We start from the raw sequence: 22,269 nt of genomic DNA, 5'->3' as shown, positions 1-22,269 counted from the left end.
CTTGATTTTACAAACTCATAATTGCTGAATGTGTATTGCATAATTAATGCCAGCTAATGCTGTTGAAACTTCTCTTGAGAGGGAAAATAGAATTGTTAAAAGCCACCACATTGTGTGAAATTATGTATGCATTAGGTGAAACATTAGCTTTGAGGACTATTGTGTTTAAACAGTATTGTGGTTTTAAATCTGCACTCGTCTCCAAACAGAGCAGCAGGTCACCATCAGGATGGAGGTGTCATTGTGTTCGAAACAGCTCTGACCCACATACAGAAGGACATGCCAGACAACGAAAATCAGTAAAATGCTGTTTGAGTGACTAATAATCAGGAACAAGAATGAGTAAATCTCCAACTGTATGGAAGGAAAGGAAGAGAACTGGTGAGACAAGGATCTGAAATAAGATGAAAAACTAGTGACAAAAACTCTGAGCTGGGACAGTGAACGGCTTACTAGTTTGATGTAGTCAGGTGGCCAGGGGTTGAGGGATTTGGGTTTAGGTCCATATAAGCAGTCTTCGTCTTGATGTTTTCTCCTGGTGCTGTTCTGAGGTGGAGCAAAAACCGTGAGGTAATCCAAGTTGTAATGGCTTACGTAGGAGGGTGGACAGGATACGCTTAATGTCCAGATGCAGAGAAATGAAGGAATAAGGATGGCTGCCAGCCAGGGCGAAATCCAGTCGAAGACAATAATTCAGGAAGCGAAGTCTGTAGGTAGTTTTTAGCCACAGTTTTCTGAGGCAGTAAATCCAAGAGTCAGGTTCTCAGCCTGCAAAGGAGCATAAACAAGGTTACAAAGAGCACAAAAACCAAAGCTTAGTCTAGAGGTGGCTGAGTTCATTACCACTGTAGGCAAACACTCTCACATCAAAGTGCTGGCAGCCTCCTGGTTAAATACTCCTCCTCCAAGCAAACAGCAGAACAAGACGCACCTGTCCCTCAGCGCACCTGAGAACTCCAGCACCATCTGGGAAACTGAACACAACGTTGGAAACACAAAAACACACACACAAACCAAAACCCCAACAGGAGGTCCTTCAGCCTCCACAACACAAATTCACAAAGTGGGCTTTTCATTTTATTCCTTGACTATTTTGCACATCAAAATATACAGAAATAGCATATGAATCTAAATAATATCCACATGCTAGGTTCATTGTCTTCAGACCACAGATAAGGCAAATCAGTGTGTAAAATCCAGAGTAAAGGGACACATAAATGTACTACTCTGACCTCAGTTAAGGTGAGTGGATGTTCAACAGTAAATATGTTAACTGGTGAAACAGTATTACAGAAACTGTGGGATTTATACATGGAATAAAAACAAAGGAATGTGTAATTTTTGCTGTGGTTGTTTTGGCTGTGGATATTTTTATCTTAATAATAATACGTTATGGCTGAGAGCTCTGTAAAAGTAGGATAGATGACTGATCTCAGTCTGAGGCTGCATTAGAATGTATATGAACATAAAATGCCACAGCAGATGCATATTTAACTTTAAGTCAAACAAAAATGCAAGGAATAAATGATTAGGCATTTATTTATGTAAATTCATTAAATTTACATTTAGAGCAAATTTGTGTGGACTTTTTTGCAAGTGAAAATTTTATACACTGCTCGAAAAAATAAAGGGAACACTCAAATAACTCATCCTAGATCTGAATGAATGAAATATTCTCATTGAATTCTTTGTTCTGTACAAAGTTGAATGTGCTGACAACAAAATCACACAAAAATCATCAATGGAAATCTAATTTATTAACCAATGGAGGCCTGGATTTGGAGTCACATACAAAATTAAAGTGGAAAAACACACTACAGGCTGATCCAACTTTGATGTAATGTCCTTAAAAGAAGTCAAAATGAGGCTCAGTATTGTGTGTGGCCTCCACATGCCTGTATGACCTCCCTACAACGCCTGGACATGCTCCTGATGAGACGGTGGATGGTCTCCTGAGGGATCTCCTCCCAGACCTGGACTAAAGCATCCACCAACTCCTGGACAGTCTGTGGTGCAACGTGACGTTGGTGGATGGAGCGAGACATGATGTCCCAGATGTGCTCAATCGGATTCAGGTCTGGGGAACAGGCGGTCCAGTCCATAGCTTCAATGTCTTCATCTTGCAGGAACTGCTGACACACTCCAGCCACATGAGGTCTAGCATTGTCCTGCATTAGGAGGAAACCAGGACCAACCGCACCAGCATATGGTCTCACAAGGGGTCTGAGGATCTCATCTCGGTACCTAATAGCAGTCAGGCTACCTCTGGTGAGCACATGGAGGGCCATGTGGCCCTCCAAAGAAATGCCACCCCACACCATTACTGACCCACTGCCAAACCGGTCATGCTGAAGGATGTTGCAGGCAGCAGATCACTCTCCATGGTGTCTCCAGACTCTGTCATGTCTATCACATGTGCTCAGTGTGAACCTGCTTTCATCTGTGAAGAGCACAGGGTGCCAGTGGTGAATTTGCCAATCCTGGTGTTCTCTGGCAAATGCCAAGCGTCCTGCACGTTGTTGGGCTGTGAGCACAACCCCCATTTGTGGACGTCGGGCCCTCATACCATCCTCATGGAGTCGGTTTCTAACCGTTTGTGCAGACACATGCACATTTGTGGCCTGCTGGAGGTCATCTTGCAGGACTAGTGCTCCTCCTGTTCCTCCTTGCACAAAGGTGGAGGTAGTGGTCCTGCTGCTGGGTTGTTGCCCTCCTACAACCTCCTCCACGTCTCCTGGTGTACTGGCCTGTCTCCTGGTAGCACCTCCAGGCTCTGGACACTATGCTGATAGACACAGCAAACCTTCTTGCCACTACTCGCATTGATGTGCCATCCTGGATGAGCTGCACTACCTGAGCCACTTGTGTGGGTTGTAGAGTCCGTCTCATGCTGCCACGAGTGTGAAAGCACCACCAACATTCAAAAGGGACCAAAACATCAGCCAGAAAGCAGAGGTACTGAGAAGTGGTCTGTGGTCCCCACCTGCAGAACCACTCCTTTAGTGAGTGTGTCTTGCTAATCACCAAAGATTTCCCCCTGTTGTCTTTTCCATTTGCACAACATCATGTGAAACTGATTGTCAATCAGTGTTGCTTCCTAAGTGGACAGTTTGATTTCACAGAAGTTTGATTTACTTGGAATTATATTGTGTTGTTTAAGTGTTCCCTTTATTTTTTTGAGCACTGTATGACACTTAATTTAACATTGCCCTGCAATGTACTGGCGACCTGTCCATGGTGTACACTCTTCTCGCCCGTAGACTGCTGGAGATAGGCACCAGCTCCCCTGTGACCCACTAGGGAATAAGGGGAATTAATTTAACATGTATGTGAGCTTGCCAAGCAACCCTGACTTCAGTATCCAACATGGCTGTGCGCACAATGTATGGAGGTTGTATTGGAGGTTGGTCAAATGAATGCTAAACTTAGTCAAATCAGTGTCTGTAAAATGGGGAATAAATTTTGAGCTTTCATTGCTAAGTGCTTTTGGCACCAAAACAAAAGCTTTTTTCCGAGTTGCAACTAATGTTCAGTCCTCCGTCGTCAGAGAAAAACTGAACAGAGTCATACATATAAATAGTTTTTGGCTAACTGCAAAACGTTTATGCCTATGTTGCTAGCCTACGTTAGTGCAGACATTTTCATTATGTAAGCAGGGAACAGGTCTGTTAACGAGGGCTGCGTTTAATGTAGATCAAGTTCTTGATTTGCTCAGCCTCCACCTAACAACCACCATGTACAGGTGTATATGTGGAATACAGCCCTTGTTCACAAGGCGAGTTTCCTACTAGTCACGTCAACATGTTTGGTAGACAGCCAAATGGCAGGCCAGTTTTGTCCTCCTGCCACTTGAAGTTTATAGTTTTCTCCGCTAGAGGGCCACAGAGAACCGCTGCTCACCTTCCAGGATGAGACACTCCACGTGACGTAATTGTCATGAGCCGGAAGAGGAGAAATTGTAGTTGTTAAAAATCCCTGACATGACAAATCAAATCGCACACTGATTCAACATCGTATTCGCATACAAAGCAAACAGGTGAGTGTTTTATTGGATTATTACTCCGCTGTTTGCTATGCGGTGTTGGAACTATATTTTCCTCCGCAGCTTTCTGTTGAAACGTGTTGTTTTCAACAGTGAATGAGCCCTTCCCCGTGGCGTTCACTGACTTCTGAGCTTATTTGCAACACAGGTTCAGGCTGCTCTGTGTTTATATGCAGGATGTTAACCGATCTAAGCAATCATGCTGAGAGTTTATAGTGTAGTTGTTCGTTACTTCCTTGTTAGCCCGTTATACTCTGTGTTGTAGATTGTTATTTGGCCACCGCTCGGGCCTGATCCGGTTTCTCTGTATATGTCCAACAGATTTCTGAAGCAGCCCCCCCCACCCCACATTATCAGCAGCAATGGTAAGATACCTTTTTGCTCTGTTTAGTTGAAACTCTAAGTACATACATACTTTTGTGCATAAAGTCGTTATTCTTTAGTTGTTACTGGAGCAGGTTTGACTAGAGATTGGGGTCTGTTATCACTGAGCAGTAAAGCTTTTCTTTCATTCTATCTATCTATCTATCTATCTATCTATCTATCTATCTATCTATCTATCTATCTATCCATCCATCCTATCTATCTATCTATCCTATCTATCCTATCCATCCATCCATCCATCCATCCATCCATCCATCCATCCATCCATCCATCCATCCATCCATCCATCCATCCATCCATCCATCCATCCATCCATCCATCCATCTATCTATACCTTCCTGCTGTTTTTTTCACTTTAAAAATGGGCCTAAAACAGTAAAAGCCACAGAAATGTAAGTTTACAAATAATGGACATTTCTTGTTAAAATGTGTCAGAATCCTGCACATAACTTGTACTGTGATTGATATAAATATGTTGCAATTTCTAATACAAAGGGACTAAATGAGGCACATAAGGTAACACTAACTCAGCTACCCAGTTCAACAACCGGGAATGGTGATGGTTGGATGCATCTATGTTACTGTGCCTCAAGCTTCAACATCCTGAAAATAGTGTGTGAGAATACTCTTTGATTGAATAAAGTTTATTTACAACAAATGCCACCTTCAGGCACTTTACAAGATCATTCATATGTGATTATAGACAAACCAGAGGCTCCACACTATTTACACGCCAGCAAGGGGAGCATTGCTCTGAGCAGGGGGGAGTTTGTACATCATGCTAAGCGGTGTATCAGCCAGGTTAGGGTTATTCCAGATGACCTCTTCACAGCCAGATGTAAGAGCAGCAGAAATTGCTGTTTAAAGGTAAACAAGGTTGTTTTCTTATTGAAACTGTTGCATATGATAAATTCAAAGCTGTTCATTAACCAGCTCCATTAGTTAATTTTTTGCTAGTACATATGTAATCAAGAGTTTATAAGATTGCTCTGACAGGTCATATGTCCTCTCTTTAGTACTTCACCCTTGATTAAAGAGGGAATCTCTTCCTTCATTGCTCATTATTCCTTTTAGCCCGGTCATATGTTGGCTGACAATAAAGTACAGGACACAGTCTTGTCCTTCTGAACCATGAACAGTATGTTTTTCTCAAGATAACTGGTGCCCATTGGGTAGTTTTAGATTTTCTTGCCATTCTCTGTAATCTTCAGAGATATAAGTGTGAAAATCCTTTAATATCAAACCAGGCAAAGCTCCACCAATTAATCTTTCTCATTAATTCTCATGGATGCTGTTAAGGTGTTTCTGAACATTTGTAACTACTAAAGTAGCAGGTGAATGTATATCTGCTTCTACTCCTGACAGCATGGCCGCGTGAAGGTTAAGACTACAGCCCAGCAGGAGGAGGAGAAAAGGAAAGAGCGGGAGAAGAAGCTGAAGATCTATGTGGCTGCACGCGATGCCTGCTTTTCCAAGGTGCTTTCACCCACGCAGTCTGTTTAACCAAATCCTATAGAAATGTTAAAGCCGGGTTCTAATTTGGATATTTTTCTTCTCCAATTGTACGTTTTTTTTTTACCTTTACGCTGATCCCTTTAGTTCATTATAGGTGGTATGTACTAACACAAACGAAGTCATAGTTTTCAGAATTAAAACTATATCTCATCATTGAGGCAACATTTAGTAAAAATTGAGCTAATTTGTAGAACGTCATCCCTTATTGGAACCAGTATCTTATAATGGTTTGCAAAATTATTTATACTCCTTCATTTTTTGAAAAACAAAAATCTGAAAAGTGTGGTTTGCCTTTGTATTCAGCCCCCTACTCTGATGCCCAAAAATAAAAGCCAGAGAAACCCGTTACCTTCTGAAGTCTTCCAGTTATTAATCCGTTAGTGGAGTTAATAATCTTTATAAAGATCCAGATTCTTTATGAAGGCCTCAAACATTTGTTAGAGAACAAACAGCACCACGAAGACCAATGAACACAGCAGACAGGACAGGGAGAAAGATATAGCGATGTTTAAAACAAAGTTAGCTTATAAAAGTGTTTCAATTCAATTCAGTTTAATTTATATAGCGCTATCACGGCATTTTACAACGTCAATTCAATTGAGTCATACAGATTTCAAGTCAGGTACATACATTCCAATTAGTCCTAACCATCAAAACAGTGCAGTCGGATTCTGTTTATTATTCAAATTGTTTAAAAGTTTTTCTACCTAGGGAAACGCAGCAGATTGCATCCAGTCAGTGACTTGCAGCATTCACTCCTCCTGGATGAGCATCTAGAGACAGTGGAGAGGAAAACTCCCTCTTAACAGGAATAAACCTCCAGCAGAACCAGAACCATGCATAGTGTGAGTGGCCGTCTGCCACGACCGACTTGGACTTTGAGACAACAGAGCAGAGACAAAAAAAAAAGAACACAGAAGCACTGATCTAGGAGTACTTTCTATGGGAAAGAAAGTGAAACATTATTGGTTGTAGCTCCTTAAGTTGCTTCATCTAGGAGAGAAAGACAGCTAAGCAGATGAACCCTGAGCCAGTTTTCAGGTCTAGAGTTTATTCATAAAAGGCCCCCAGTAAGCTAACACATCACTTTAACTTGAACCCACCATCCCCATAAAGAAACATAGTAATGGCAGCATCATGCTGTGGGAATGCTCGTCTGCAGCACAGACATGCAAACTGGTCAGATTTGATTGGAAGATGTTTGTAACTAAATGTAGGCCTTGAAGAATACATGTTGAGGCTTGGAGGGAGGTTCACTTTCCAGCAGGACATCGACCTAAAACATTGAGCCAGAGATACAGTGGAATGGTTTGGATCACAGCATGTTTATGTGTTACAGTGGCCCAGTCAAAGTCCTTATGTAAGTATCAGGAATTTGCTGTGTCCATTCAATCTGAACTATTTTGAAAGAAGGTTGGTCAAAATGAGGGTGGTTCTGCAAAGCATGTACTGACGGGGCTTGAAAACGTATACATGCTATGCTTCTTTGGAAGAATTAAAAACCAAATATAATTTTCCTTCAATTTATTTCACAATTATGTAGATTTGGGGTTTGACTATATAGGTGCAGTGTCAAAATGAGGAACACAATACTGGCTCTCAGTGTTTTCATAAATTTATTTACAGTTTAATAAATTCTGCTCCTTCCTCGTCTTTGTCTCCATTGTGTTAGAGGAAGGACGGTGTTTTTGATGAGGAGGCTCTGCAGCTGACTCAGCAGCTCCTTTCTTCAAACCCTGACTTTGCAACCCTCTGGAACTACCGAAGAGAAATCCTGATGCACCTGGAAACTGTCAAGTTAGCTGTTTTCCTGTTGTTGTGCCTTCGCTGTGTGTGAACTGTAAGCCATCAGTGGGGTTGCAGCAGAATGATGGTCTTGTTTCTCCATGTCTACCTCAGAGACAAGGATGAAGTGCAGAAGATTTATGAGGCTGAGTTATCGTTTCTGGAGTCCTGCCTGAAAGTGAATCCAAAGTCTTACGGCAGCTGGCACCACCGGGGCTGGGTCTCAGCCCGTCTGCCTCGACCGGACTGGGCCAGAGAGCTGAGCCTGTGTGATCGCTGCTTAAGCCTCGACGACCGCAACTGTGAGTCAGAAGTGGAAGATGCATGTTTTTCATACGGAAAATTGTTGTTGTTTTGTGTAGTTCACACTTAAGTTACATGCCTGCTTCATCATTACCGTTTTCATTAATTCAGTTTTCTCCCATCTCTCCTAGTCCACTGCTGGGATTATCGCCGGATGGTTGTTAAGATGTCTGGCGTGCCGGTGAAGCAGGAGTTGGAGTTTACGGATCGTCTCATTGGCTCCAACTTCTCCAACTATTCCAGCTGGCACTACCGCAGCACTCTGCTGCCGCTGCTCCACCCGGAGTCTCCTGAAGCAACTTCCCAATGTGGTGACCTTCCTCACTCCTCCTCTCCACCCTCCCCTCAGACCCACTTCCATCGGGTGTGTGAAGAGCAGCTGCTCAAAGGTAAAACTGCGGTCAGCAGTGCAGCGTAGCGGCAGATAGGGGGCAGTCTCAGCCTGAATATCTCATTTAAACTATTGCTCTTTCCATGTGATGTTTGTTTCAGAATATGAGCTGGTTCAGAATGCTTTTTTCACCGACCCAAATGACCAGAGTGCTTGGTTCTATTACCGCTGGCTATTGGGCAGAGGTATGTGTCTGTATCTTTAAATGTCTCTCATGCAGATGTTTGAGATACTCATAATTACTGTTGTTGATGTGATCAAGACACACAGTCAAATATGAAGCAGTGTTATTAACATTTTGTCTGTACAAAGAACAAAACAGATTATTCCCAAACTTTAGAAATTCACTTAAAATTAGCAGGAATTAAATGCTTTCTAAATTATTAATGCCCATCAGACCTTTCTATAAATGGTCAAGTTTCACGATATTTTATTGGGATTTTGTGTCATACATTAAGACAAAGTGGTGCATAATTATGAGGTGGAAGTAAAACAATACATAATTAAAATTTTATTTGACAAATAAACAATAAAGGGTTTTGAACACACAAAGTGCTTTGAAAGCTGTTTCCCTTTTAATAATTTCTTCTGTTGCCTTTCTACTTTGTCACACAGCAAATTTTAACATAACCTGAGCAAACACAAAAATCAATTTTCTAACAAGGATTGCACTTAAGGGAAAAAGCTATCCAAACCAACCTGGCTCTATGTGTATAAAGTGATTAATCCCACTCCTTAAATCATAAATTAACTGTGATTAACCAGATTTTTCAGTTGAGTTAATGTTCACTAACCACACGCAGCCCTGATTACAGCCAGAACCTGTAGGATCAGGACATCAATTGAAGGGAACCTGCATGACAATATGAAGTGTGCTAAAAGGTCATCATGTCCCGGTTTAAAGAAATTCAAGAACAGAAAAGGATCAAAGTCTCTGAGAACTACAGTAACAGCCTGGAAAGGGTTACAAAGCCTTTTCTAAGGAATGTGTTTATGGTCCATGATTTGGTGTGGTGTACTGTAATCATCCAAAAACTGTGTATTTGCATTTGCTCATGTTGTCTTTGTCTGATATGATAATGTGTCTGTTGATCTGCAACAATTGGGTTGGACAAAAAAAGCAAAAACACTAGAAATCTGCAAAGGGGCAAATACTTTTTCACGACACTGTCCATGCAAAACAATGTGTGGGAGGAAAACCTTCGACCCCCTGTCCCCTGGCAAAACTTAGTGGTGGCCGCGTCATGCTGTGGGGATGTTTTTCTTCAGCACAGACAGGGAATTCGTTCATGCTTGATGAACCTGAATGAAGCTAAATCCAGGCGCCATTTATGATTTTTCCATCCATTTCACATTTATCCAATATGTAGTGTAGGTCTGTAACATAAATGCACTGATGTTTGTGGTTTAATACGTTTACCATACACTGCAGTTTTCTCTAACTCCAAAAATGCAGCTGTTTAAATCCAAACATTTACAGGAAGATAGGAATTTGTTTCTATGCAGACTTTATTTTCATACGTAGTCAAGAAATGAAAGTTTAGATTAGTTTAGAACCTGAAAACCTTCTGATGGAGCTGTTTTTGGAACAGCTGGAAAAGCAGCTTGAACCAGTAAGAGATTCAGGGATCTGAAGCTGCTTCCATCCACGGTCCTCAGAAACAAACCATACATATTTATTACGAGATATATTTTATGAGATTTTTGGCTGAAACAACCAAACATACCATTAGCAAAATAGGTTCAAGTTCATGGAATCTCCCCAATTGCAAAGCACTGTTGTTGGTTCTTCATCCATAGAAGCACACCTTTAATCAAATATACCAAATTAAATCCTAATATGCAAAAAATCATCCCAAATACAACATAATGGAAAATCCTGAAGTGTGTCTTGACCTTAAAAGCAAACATCTATATGTTTCTTAGAAAACGATTGCATAAAGCTTGGAAAAACATCTAGAATCCTTTTAGAATAAGTATCTAAACCCGCCCAACCAAGATGTAAGACTTGAAGTTTGCCTCAAAAACATGTTTTTGTGCTACTTATCAAAGGCTACAAATGTTCTTTTTTTCTTTTAAAATGATCAAAGACTGTTCAATATTTTAACTGCGCAGCTTTAAACTGGTCTTTCTTTGTCTTATTTAGGTAAGGGTTGAATACATTCCTGATCAAAATGTTAAGACTGGGAAAAACATGACAGGGGTGCACTCATTGGTGCATCCTGGACAGTTCGCCAGTCCATTACAACTCAGAGACACACAGGAAAACAACCATGCATGTGCACACTCACACATATGGACACTTTAGAGAACCCAATTAACTTAACCCCCCCACCACACACACACACACACACACACACACACACACACACACACAGACAGTTTGAGACTGTGGCAGAAAGCCAGAGTACCCGGAGAGAACCCACTCATTCATGGAGGGAACATACAAACTTCATACTGAAAGATTAAACCTTCTGGCTGCAAGGCAACAGTGCTACTAAGTGCACCCCCATGCAGCTCCCACCTTAAATTTCTTTACAGATCCAGAGGATGTTGGTGGATCAAATGCTGCGAGCCAGAATATCTGACCGTCCATGAAGACACAGACAGATCTATTTAAGGCCCTTACTAATGCTGACTGCAGCCAAATAACCATCAGATCTTTAAGTCCCTTTCATTTGTGACTAAAGAACTTCAAGACCAAAAAATGTCTTCAAAGTTCTCCTGGAAACACTTGTGTCAGGCACACCTAAACAAACAAATCAAAAACAGTGTGGCTCCCTAATACAGGATCCTTTTTTTACAACACAATTAGGTTAAGATTTTTATTTAATTATTTATTTTTGACTGATTGTCTTAAAGTTTTGATCAGCTGATAAACGTCCTGTTTGAGTCTGATTACAGTTTTCTATAATGTGCCTACTCTGCATCTTTTACCTCTTGCAGCCATTTGTTCTTTTTGTTTATTTTGAAGCTGGACTTAAGGCCTGGTGGCGGGCTGAAATGAGTTTTCCTGGTCTTCACATTTTGGATCAGGAGTGTTTGAACCTCTGACTGTATCATGCATGCTACTGTACCCTCCCGTTTGTCTGTGCATGCAAGTACTGCATTTTGTTTCCAGTTTGTAATTTCTCAAACTCGGAGGTTGACGCATATGTTTTTTTGTGTCGTTTTACCAGCGGAGCGCGAAGAGATGATAAGCTGTGTGTACGTCAGTCGTGAGGGGGAGCGAGTCGCTGTTGCCTTCTCCAGGCCTGTCAATGTCAGTATCTGTTTTCTGCAGTGCTTGTTTCTTTAGTTATTGACTGTATTTGTTCAGCAGATCATTGCATGTAATCACAAGTTCTCAAAACAAGTCTTTCCCACTTCTTCACAAAGCTTAGTTTGAAGATTTAGTATTTTTTTATTTATGAGTCTGGATTTTAGGTCCTGATTTATGAAAACAATTTCCGATGAGTGTGTTGTGACCACTACCTGTTAGGCGTGTGTATGAAGAGTCTATGATAAATATGTGTACTATGCGTTGCGTTCGTTTAGCACCCTGTGTTTATCCAGCCAACCTTCTCCTCTCCAGGCGCAGTCAGCTGGCCTGCTCCTGGTCCTTGATGGTCAGCCTCAGAGAGTGGAGTGGCAGAGCGTTCACCCACATTTCAAACACAGCCCAGTCTGGGTATCCTTTCATTTACGAACTCTTTTCCTTTAATCCTGCAATGACTCTGAACTACTAACACAGGCTGGCTGTTTTTATATATACACATTTCTTTTTTGTGAACAAAGCAGAAAATGCTGTTTTGTTGATTTATTTAAAACAGGAAATAGACAATTCCCATTTATTTACGTTCTTTGGCCCCTCCACTTTATTAAAGCACCTGCAGGTGGAGTGGAGCCCTCAACTCTTCTATAAATGAGCTGAGAACAAACCTCACCGGATGCTTTTCTGATTATTCAAGGCAGAAACGTTCAACTCTGAGGTTAAATATGCAGGATAGCTGCCCAGCCTTATTCAAGTGTCTGTCCAGATCCCATATTCATGTCACTTATCATGATTTCCCTGTTTTCCTGAAGCTGCAATAAGATTGTAAGATTCTCCAATTTCCACTCATTCATAGTAAGGATTTTATTTTGTTGGCTACTTGATCAGAGCTCTTTATCAGGTCCAGTTTATCTTATTATCTGGTTCAGTTTATCTGTCCCATGGATACAGGTCAGCATGGTTACGTGTCGGTGCACAGTTCCCTAAAATCCTATTGCTTATTGCTGTAGCTCCTACACCATCAACTGTGAAGCCATGCATAGCTTGAGGGGTTTTAGAAGCATCTTAAGAACCTACAAGAGATTGAATACTAATGTGCTAAATGGATTAACTGTTTTATTGCATATGGTAATAATGCCATTATTTGTGTATAAAAATAACTGAAAAAAACGAATGCATTTCCTGAGCTTGGCCGTTTGGCACCCTTGGGAAAGATCTGGATTATCCCTCGAATTTGTCTTTTCTTGCAGTAGTTTACTTGTAGTCTCACACTGACAAATGTACAAAATACCAGCCCCTAATTTGAAATGCATATGTTGCATTGGGGAAACAAAAATCCAGTAGGAATAAAGTAGTTTTTAACAAAACCACCAGCGACATATTTCTTCATAACAATCCCTTTTAATATAAATGTAACTCAAGCAAATTTTTTAATGTTTGCTTTACTTTTTTAAAGCTGATCAGAGTTTAGAGGAACGTCTAATTAGTAACCTATGCATTTCTGTTTTTAAAGGGGTGTTGCCATGATATGGAGCCCCAGACTGGGTAAAAACCTGTGTTTATCTTGTCACCACACACTGTGATGGAGGATGGTAAAGTAGGTAAAAAAAATCTCAGAAGCTCACTGATGGAAAACTCCAGCAAAGACTGAAATATTGGGGGAGGCATCTACATGCCAAGTGATGGTTTAGGAGTGATGCCCAGAGATGGCCATTTGTGTTTACAACTGTAAATGTGGAGTTTGCTTAACTCTGCTGATCTTCTAACTGGAATTATGTGCTTTGTTCATAAAAGGTCTAAAATTGAGTTTTCATCTGCAACAGACACTCCAGGTGCATTTGGTCTGAAACTGGGGAGAAATGTGTGAGGAAGCCACCCATGCCAAGTGGTAGATTTGGTGCAGGGTCTGTGATGCTGTGGGTCCGTTTTCCAAAAGGCCTGTGAACCTTGTTAAAGTGTCTGGCGTCATGAATGATTTGAAATACCAGAAAACTGAAAATGGCTCATTACTGGGTCTTTTGACAGATTAATGGTCTAAAACATATGTTCAAATCAACACAGATATGATTCACCAGACAAACAAAAAGACGCAGCTCAGTCCTCAGATCTAAATCCAATAGAAAGCCTGTAAGTTGAGCTGAAGAGAAGAAACCATAAGCACATTCGCAACTCTGGGCAAGATAAGAGGAATGGTCAAAGATCCATCTCTCTGTATGATGAAACTATGTAAAATGTTAAAGCATCAGATTAAAGGGGTTTCATTGACCCCACACACTATGATACTGCAGTAAGAAATTGATTCATGTTAAGGCATTTATTAAATCCTTACCAAGAGTGCCACTAAATGTAGCCAGTTTCTCTTACCTATTGCTGGTGCTGTGTCCGATTCTTCCAGTGTCTACCTCTGGAAACAGGCCACGTTGATTATGCTCAGCCACACCTTGGTTCTGAGCAGGTCTGTTCAGAAGTGACACATTTCCATCCAAACCAAATACTGTCTTCATTTTCTTTTGTGGAATGAATAGGTCATGCTTTGACCCTCTGTGACCTTAGCATCTGCTCAGATCTGTGACCTCCCTCCAGGAACAATAAGCGACATCACCAATGAACACAATCTGACCGTGCACTGGACTGAAAAACACACCCACAGGGACTGTGCCCTGTACACAGGTAGACTACAGTCTGGACTTGTCACATTCTGTTCTTATGTATATTTTCTATCGTTTCACTGTGAGCTTTTACCTCTAAAGGTCGCAGTGAAAGCTGGTGTCGGGACACTGCTACAGACCTCGAACTGTTCAGGTACAGGTTTTTACATATTTGCAGCAGATATTGCAAGTTTTAGATGGAAGAACAGATGGTGCTGTCTCCCTCTGTAGGAGTGAACTCTCGGTAGAGAAGACCTCAGTGTTACAGTCGGAGCTGCAATCCGTCAACCAGCTACAAGAACTGGAGCCACTAAATAAATGTAGGTGCAGACTTCACATTTATTACATACAGAGCTGCTCAGATGTTTACATAAACCCGTCATTGGCATGGACCTCAAGTTCATTTTGGGCTTATGATGATATGTTTAGTGCTTTAAGTGCCTTGTTGCTGAAAAGCACTATATAAATAAACTTGACTTGACTTAATCTTTCCAGGGTAAAATGATGATGAAACATACAGCTTTAAGTGAATCTTAAAAAGCAGAATTAGATGCTTTATTTTGAATTTTATGCAAATTCTCTCATCCACACAGGTTTGAAGTTATACATACAGACTCAAATGTATACATACACCTGTACTATTGTTAGGACAAATGTTTCTATGGCTGGTTCACAAGGCAGGATTTGTATGCCAATTTTTGCCCCGATCTTTCCCTTCCGACATGCCCCGATTGTCGTGATGGCTCTTAAGATAATCTTATGAGATATTCCTGTTGTGTGTGTGTGTGGTGTGTTAAGAGTGACCTAGTCTGCTCGAGAAGACCCAGGGACCGCTCCGACCTCAAATCGGGGATATTCAACATGTTGGATTGTCTTGGCTTGATATCCTACCGTGTGGGGTGTTCCTCGAGGACAAACATGCCTGTTGAACGTGAAGTGTAGACAACCAGAAAGCGAGGTTTTGGAAACAGAGGGGAATTACTCTGAACTCACGTTTGATCTCGAGAAAGTCTGTGAGATTTCCCGTCTGACATCTGAATGTTTGTGAGTGAAATCTGTTCGTGTGTGGTGTGTTGTGCTTGTTGTGTGGCTGGACACCACACACTGTAGAACCAAACCTGTTATACCTAAGATTTTTTTATCATTATGTGTCATCAAGTTTTAAAAATCAATCGACAGTTTTAAAATCCTGCTGTAGTACAGGTGAGGCTTTAAAACACCGAGCATAATGGTGGCAGCTGTGGGGCTGCGTTGATGCCAGCGGTGCTCATCACACGGAGAGGGTGGAATAACTACTTCCAAATTCTTCTTCTTCTCATTAACTCATCAGCTACAGTTGAAACCTGAAAATAATTGCGTGTGTAAACAAGAAGATGATTTTAAACTCTCATCAGAACTGATTATGGAGTGGATAAACCAGCTTAAGCATCCAGAACGGCCCTGACCTTAAACATTTTGAGAATTGACCGTGTTTAAAAGCCAGAGCCGTACCAGAAAACCAACCAGTTTAAATTAACGTGTGTGGTTCCTCTGCAACATGCTAAGAAACATGTATCCATATTTTACAAGAGGTTGATGTATATATTTGAGGCAGTATTTATAATTTTAACCTAGCATGTATTTTATGATACTTGTGCCCCCTGAAAAAAGGAACATTTCAAATGCATCACTCAGAGCCCACTATAATGATAGTGTGTAAACGTCTGACTGGCACTGTCAAAAAAAAAAATCTATTAAAGTTTTCTACTGCTGCCGTTGCTACCCTCATGCAGTATCTAACTCTCCTTACTGCATCTGAAGGGTGCTTGCTGACCATTATCCTCCTGATGAGGGCACTAGACCCTCTTGGGTACGAGAAGGAGACCCTTGCTCATTTCCAGACACTCAGAGTGAGTACCATCTCCACACACCGTATGGTGTCCAAGTGTATTTGTTCAGATGACTGACTGAGTGTGCTCCCCTCCTTCCTTCAGGAAGTGGACTCGATGCGCTCTGCGTATTACAGTGACCTGTGCAGCAAGTTCATGATTGAAAACACCATCCTGAAAATGGAGTACGCAGAAGTGCGAGTCTTCAGTATTTCTGACAGGGTTAGTTCTGAAGTTTTAATAAATAAGTATTTTTTCTGTCAAAGGAGATGCTGAATGGCAGTTTCTTCTTTTGTGTCTTCCAGAATTTGACCACATTATGTCACCTGGACCAGCTGTTATTAGTTACTCACATCAATCTGTCGTCCAATCAGCTGCAGCGGTTGCCTCCTCAGTTTGCAATGTTGCAGTGCTTGGAAGTGAGAATGCCACCTATTCCTGTCTAATTGCCTTCCCCTTTATTTTGTTTTCCTTGCTTGCTCGTAATAAACTGCAGCAGAAGGGACACATATTGGCTGCCTCTTTCTTGCAATTAAATCACTGTGTCTCAACCCGCAGGTTGTGGAGGCTGATAACAACTCGATAGAGAACCTGGAGGGAGTTCATCACCTTCCCAAACTGGAGGAGGTCTCCTTAAAGAACAACAGTATCCTTGAACCTGCAGATTAGTATTCGCCAGAGGACCTGTTGGAGACCTTCTGGCTCTGGATCTGTGTTTGCAGCAGAGCTACGGGGATCAGATTTTTTTGTGCAGTTCCTGTCTCCCTTTCAGAGCGATTCTGGTGACTGAGGGCGAGGGTGAATCAGCTATGAGTGGCCTCGGCACCAGAAAAAAAAAAAAACAACCCGGTCAGAGAGCTGCTGCAGGGTGATGTGAAAGAAATTCTTCTCACAGCGGCTGGTCTTGGCAGTGTCTGTAAAATTGCACTCATAATCATTCTCTTTAGCTCGGTGCATGCATAATTTATTTCATGTGAAACTTCAAGTAATTAAATGCTTTGGGAGGGGAGAAGGAAGCAGCAGCAGCACATTAAGAGGAGAAGAGACACTTAGTAACACATTCATGCCACGAAGCCCGTCCCTCTTCATGCTTCACTTCCTTTTACACACAGGAGAAGAAGTAATAAGGTCTGCAGGTCATGACATCCTGGATATTTTTTATGCTTTGCAGTGACAGCTGAGCTTTAGATGAGAAAAGTTTATTCACATCCCAGTGTTGCATTTGACATGTAGATCTTACATTTACAGCAGTGTTGTCACATCTCTTGTTTTTCACTATTACTCACCACAATGTGCAAGCAGGGATGTATTTGTTTTATTTTTCATTAACCCAAACTAACAGAGATCTCCACGCTGGCAGATCTTGAGCCTCTGGCCTCCTGCCCCAGGCTTAAGCACCTTGATCTCCGTGGCAACCCCATCACTCAGATGGGTAACGTGGAGTTGGAATTGGCCGAGCTGCTGCCCTCGGTCACGGACCTCCTGCTCTGATCAGAAGCGCCGCGGTCACCATCCTGTCGTTCACTCGTCTGTCCGTCTTCGGCTGTGTTTGGTAGCAGAATGGAAACCTGTGTCTTGTTTAATTTTATTTTATTTTAAATCGTCTCGTGCCTCTGTTTGTTGGGAGACTGTCTGTCACAGCGAACCCTGAAGTTCTGACAGCCTGACAGTTCAGAGCATACGTCAAACACCTGTCTTAACACTTGAACACAAAGTGTGTGAATGTGAAGGAGTGAATGCACGACAAGACGGTGCATTTCTTTGTTGGTGTGTTTGTGTGGATGTCCGGTCCCCTAATGTATGCAGAAACATGGGAAAGGTGTGAAGTGGATATGGATCGGCATGCAGCAATGCTGGTTTATTGCTTCGAAGAGCTTAATGCTCAAACAGGTTGATTACAGCATCATGTAGTTCTCATTCCGATTTATTTTTAACGGTTATCTAAAACATGAAATGACAATGTACTGTTGCACAGTAGATTTAATAAAAGCACAGCACACATTGTGTCACTGCCTTACAGTAAGCATTTGTTTGTGGTCTTCCTGTTTTTCATTGATTTCGTGGATGCATCTGAATGTTTGAAGCATTTTTCCTTTTCGTTCTGGCCAAAGATTAAAAAAAACAAATCTGAGACCTACTCAATGCCTTCCAAAAATATCCTGAACCCTTGACCCTGTTTTCATGTTCTTTCATATAAAAAAACATAAATGTTATTTTGCATTTTACTGGGATTTTAGGTGATAGACCAACATAAAGTGGTGAGCAACTGTGAAGTGGAAAGAAAGGTTTTCCTGTTTTTTTTAAAATCCTGAAGCATCTTGTGCTTTTGTATTTAGCCCACTTGAATCAACACTTTGCAGAAACATCTTTCGCAGTCCTTAGAGCTACAAGTCTTTTGGGCTACATTTATCAGCTTTGTGTGACTGGAGACTGAGGTTTCTGACCAGTCATCTAGTTTTCTTTCACGATTTCCCTGATTTTAGTTCCATCTATCTTCCAATGAATGTTAAAGTTGGGACATGGCTTGTGGCAAACATGACTTCTTTTGGCTTTCTACTTGCCACTCTTTTCAAAATAAAATAGCCAGATTTGTGGAATGCTGAGCTTTTAGCATCTCCCCCAGAGTTAACTTTTGCCTTTCTTTGATTAAAGCTCAGTTTCCCCACCGGTCAGTTTAGGTAGATGGCCGTGTCTTTGTGGCTTTGCAGTTTTGCCATACCATTTCCTGTTGATGGCTTAAATGGTGAACAGTAAGATGTTTAAAGCTTTGGGTGTTGTTGTCTAACCTAACCTTGCTGTTTGTTCACTAATGTTCTCTAACAAACTTCTGAGGTCTTCAAAGAACAGCTGGATTATACTGAGATTAAATCACACACAGATGGACTCAGTTCAGTAGGTGATTGCTTGTTTTAGCTTTTATTTAAGTATATCAAAGTAAAGGTAGTGTCTCCCCCCTTTTCTGATTTGCCTTTGTAATAAACATTTGAAAACCATGTATTTTCAATTTTGCACAGCTTTTTGTTGCTCTAATGCCAATAAAACACATGAAGGTTTGTGGTTGTAATCAGAATCAGCTTTATTGCCAAGTTCGTACATACAAACAAGGAATTTGACTCCGGTACACTTTGCTCTTTTGTTCTGTTTTTGCATTACAGAATATACAAATTTACAATGTACAATATACACATATCTAATAGAAAAGGTGCATTTGCAACATCTGTATGCTGTTGTTTTGTACTTTATTGAATGTTCATCAGAGAAACAGCCTGGGGGAAGAAACTGTCTCTGTGGCGGCTGGTTTTAGTAAACAGTGCTCTGTAGCGGCGGCCTGAAGGTAAAACTCTAAACAGTTTATGTGCAGGGTGTGTGGGGTCTGCAGTGATTTTAGCAGCTCTTTTCCTGACCCTAGACCTGTATAAGTCCTGGATGGAGGGAAGGTCAGCCCTGATTATTCTCTCAGCAGCCCTGATTATTCGTTGCAGTCTGGACCTGTCCTGTTTTGTGGATGAGCCAAACCACACTGAGATGGATGAAAACAGGACAGACTGAATGATGGCAGTGTAGAAGACAACCAGCAGCTCCTGTGGAAGGTTGAACTTCTTGAGTTGCCTCAGGAAGTACAGTCTCTGCTGGGCCTTCTTTTGAACAGTGTCTATGTGTGAAGACCATCTCAGGTCCTCAGAGATGGTGGTTCCTAAGAACCTGAAGTGGTCCACAGCCGATACAGTGTTGTTGAGGATGGTGAGGGGGGTGTATGGGGGAGGTGTTCTCCAAAAGTCCACCACCATTTCCACAGTCTTGAGTGGGTTCAGTTCAAGGGAGTTCTGACCGCACCAGTGTACCAGCCGATCCACCTGCTGTCTGTATGCAGACTCATCACCGTCCTGGATCAGTCCAATGACAGTGGTGTCGTCTGCAAACTTAAGGAGTTTCACGGACGAGTCCGATGAGGTGCAGTCATTTGTCAGTCAGGTGCAGTAATGTGAACAAAGATGTGTGAATACTTTTGTGAGGCATTGTGGAAGTATTTACAGTTTAGTCCTAATATAATGTCGTGATTTCAAGCAGATTTCATAATCCTGGAAAATGAATTTAAATGTGTCCATTTGCCATCAGGTGAAATAGGTGTACCTCTGGAGGTGTCATTTAATCCACCACGATATCATACCATTGTCATTATTCCATTATTTACCTTTTTACTGGAAAGTATTCAGTGTTGCAACACATCCAGCCTTTTTTTGACTGTAATGTCACAACATTTTCATGCTTAAGTGCTTTAGAGAAAAACTGCTGTTTGGGAGTGTCCTATTCAAAACAAAAAGGCACACCTTTTGACTCAACGTTAAAGAACATCACCTTCTGGTTACAGACGGTGGAACAGATTGGAAAATATTGCATCAACTTTAGGTTAAACAAGAAAAATTTGAAATGTTTTGTATGTTGTACTCATGTTTTGGATAATATGGACAACGAAACCAAGGTATAGGTCAGTCGTAGTACATTTTATAGATAAATCCACATGGTAAAACAGAGCTGGGGATATCTAGTAAACTGGCCTTCTGTAATATGCTTTTCTCAGTTCTAGGAGGTTGTTTAACAAAAACAGGCCTGTGAAGAATGTGCAAATGTAAAGGTCTTCTTGTGAAATTAAGTCATCCCACAAATGGCAAAACAAAATGTAAAACAGAGTTCAAAAACTTCTCTCTATCCATTTTCTTTGCTCCCTTAGTCTTGCAGGGTCATAGAGGTTCTGGAGAGAGAGATGAGTTGCACAGCCTTTCCTAGTCGTCAGTTCAGGGCGTTTAGGGACTTAAAAAAATACATATAATTAAGCTGACACAATAAACAGCTTTAAGACTTTTATGTGAAACTAAAGAAATGTCCAGGTTTTGATTTTGTCAGCAATACTGAGTCGGGCATTTAGGATTATTTGCCAGTCAATCTGACTTGCTCACTACATTACATTTATAGAAATCATTACAATGAACTGTGCTCAAAAATAGTATTTACACCCTTCCAAATTCGTATATATTTGCTAGCCAATCAATTGTCTTCACCCCAAACTTTATACACCTGCAGCCATGGAAGTTATTGGAACACCAGAATTAATTTATTTGGTGTTGTGACCCAATAATTTTGGCAATATAGTGTATATTATATATGTATCAAAAAGCAACACATGAGCCCCTATTTAAAGAAATTCAAGAAGAGATTAGAACCAAAATTACAGTTATACACTATTCAAAAAAATAAAAGGAACACTTAAATAACACATCCTAGATCTGAATGAATGAAATATTCTCATTGAATACTTTGTTCTGTACAAAGTTGAATCTGCTGACAACAAAATCACACAAAAATCATCAATGGAAATCAAATTTATTAACCAATGGAGGCCTGGATTTGGAGTCACACACACAAAATTAAAGTGGAAAAACACACTACAGGCTGATCTAGACATGGCAATTGACTGAGCTTTTACTGTAACTAATTATATGTGCTCTCTTTCAGACTCTAACTTTGAAAACTGGCTGAGAGTTTATCTGTTCCTTTTTTCTAGGTGAACGACTAAAGGAGCTACATCCATTAACATTTACTTTTCCTTCCCATAGAAAGTACTCCTGGATCAGTGCTTCTTTGTTCTCTTTGTGTCTCTGCTCTGTTCTCTCAAACCCCCAGTCAGTCGTGGCAGATGGCCGCTCACACTGAGCCTGGTTCTGCTGGAGGTTTCTTCCTGTTAAAAAGGAGTTTTTCCTCTCCACTGTCTCTACATGCATGCTCAGTATGAGGGATTGCTGCAAAGTCAACGCCAGTGACTGTCCACTGTCTCTACATGCTCATCCAGGAGGAGTGAATGCTGCAAGTCACTGACTGGATGGAATCTGCTGGGTTTCCTTAGACAGAAAAACTTTTTATCCAATTTGAATAAATAACTGAATCTGACTGAACTGTTCAATGATTAGGATTAATTGGAATGTATGTACCTGACTTTTGTGAATTGGCGCTATATAAAAAAAAAAAGAAGAAAAACAAGTCAAAACGAGGCTCAGTATTGTGTGTGGCCTCCAAGTGCCTGTAGG

The 22,269-nt window shown here is 41.1% G+C and overlaps 1 protein-coding gene across 1 annotated transcript; it reads left to right on the top strand.

Moving 5' to 3' along the window:
- Window positions 1–3,930: 3,930 nt before the first annotated feature.
- Window positions 3,931–18,212, top strand: rabggta (Rab geranylgeranyltransferase subunit alpha). The gene is made up of 17 exons (XM_047375958.1): window positions 3,931–4,036; window positions 4,364–4,407; window positions 5,792–5,902; window positions 7,614–7,738; window positions 7,841–8,028; window positions 8,161–8,418; window positions 8,522–8,605; window positions 11,600–11,682; window positions 11,995–12,090; window positions 14,238–14,343; window positions 14,424–14,475; window positions 14,553–14,641; window positions 16,122–16,210; window positions 16,295–16,411; window positions 16,495–16,608; window positions 16,748–16,835; window positions 17,532–18,212. The coding sequence occupies exons 2-17, from the start codon at window positions 4,405–4,407 to the stop codon at window positions 17,678–17,680; spliced, it is 1,752 nt and encodes a 583-aa protein (XP_047231914.1). The 5' UTR covers window positions 3,931–4,036; window positions 4,364–4,404; the 3' UTR covers window positions 17,681–18,212.
- Window positions 18,213–22,269: the final 4,057 nt, after the last annotated feature.

Source organism: Girardinichthys multiradiatus, chromosome 9, assembly GCF_021462225.1.
Source record: "Girardinichthys multiradiatus isolate DD_20200921_A chromosome 9, DD_fGirMul_XY1, whole genome shotgun sequence".
Taxonomy (NCBI): Eukaryota; Metazoa; Chordata; class Actinopteri; order Cyprinodontiformes; family Goodeidae; genus Girardinichthys; species Girardinichthys multiradiatus.
The sequence above is the reverse complement of the archived record's forward strand: the minus strand, read 5'-3'. Positions and strand labels throughout refer to the sequence as shown.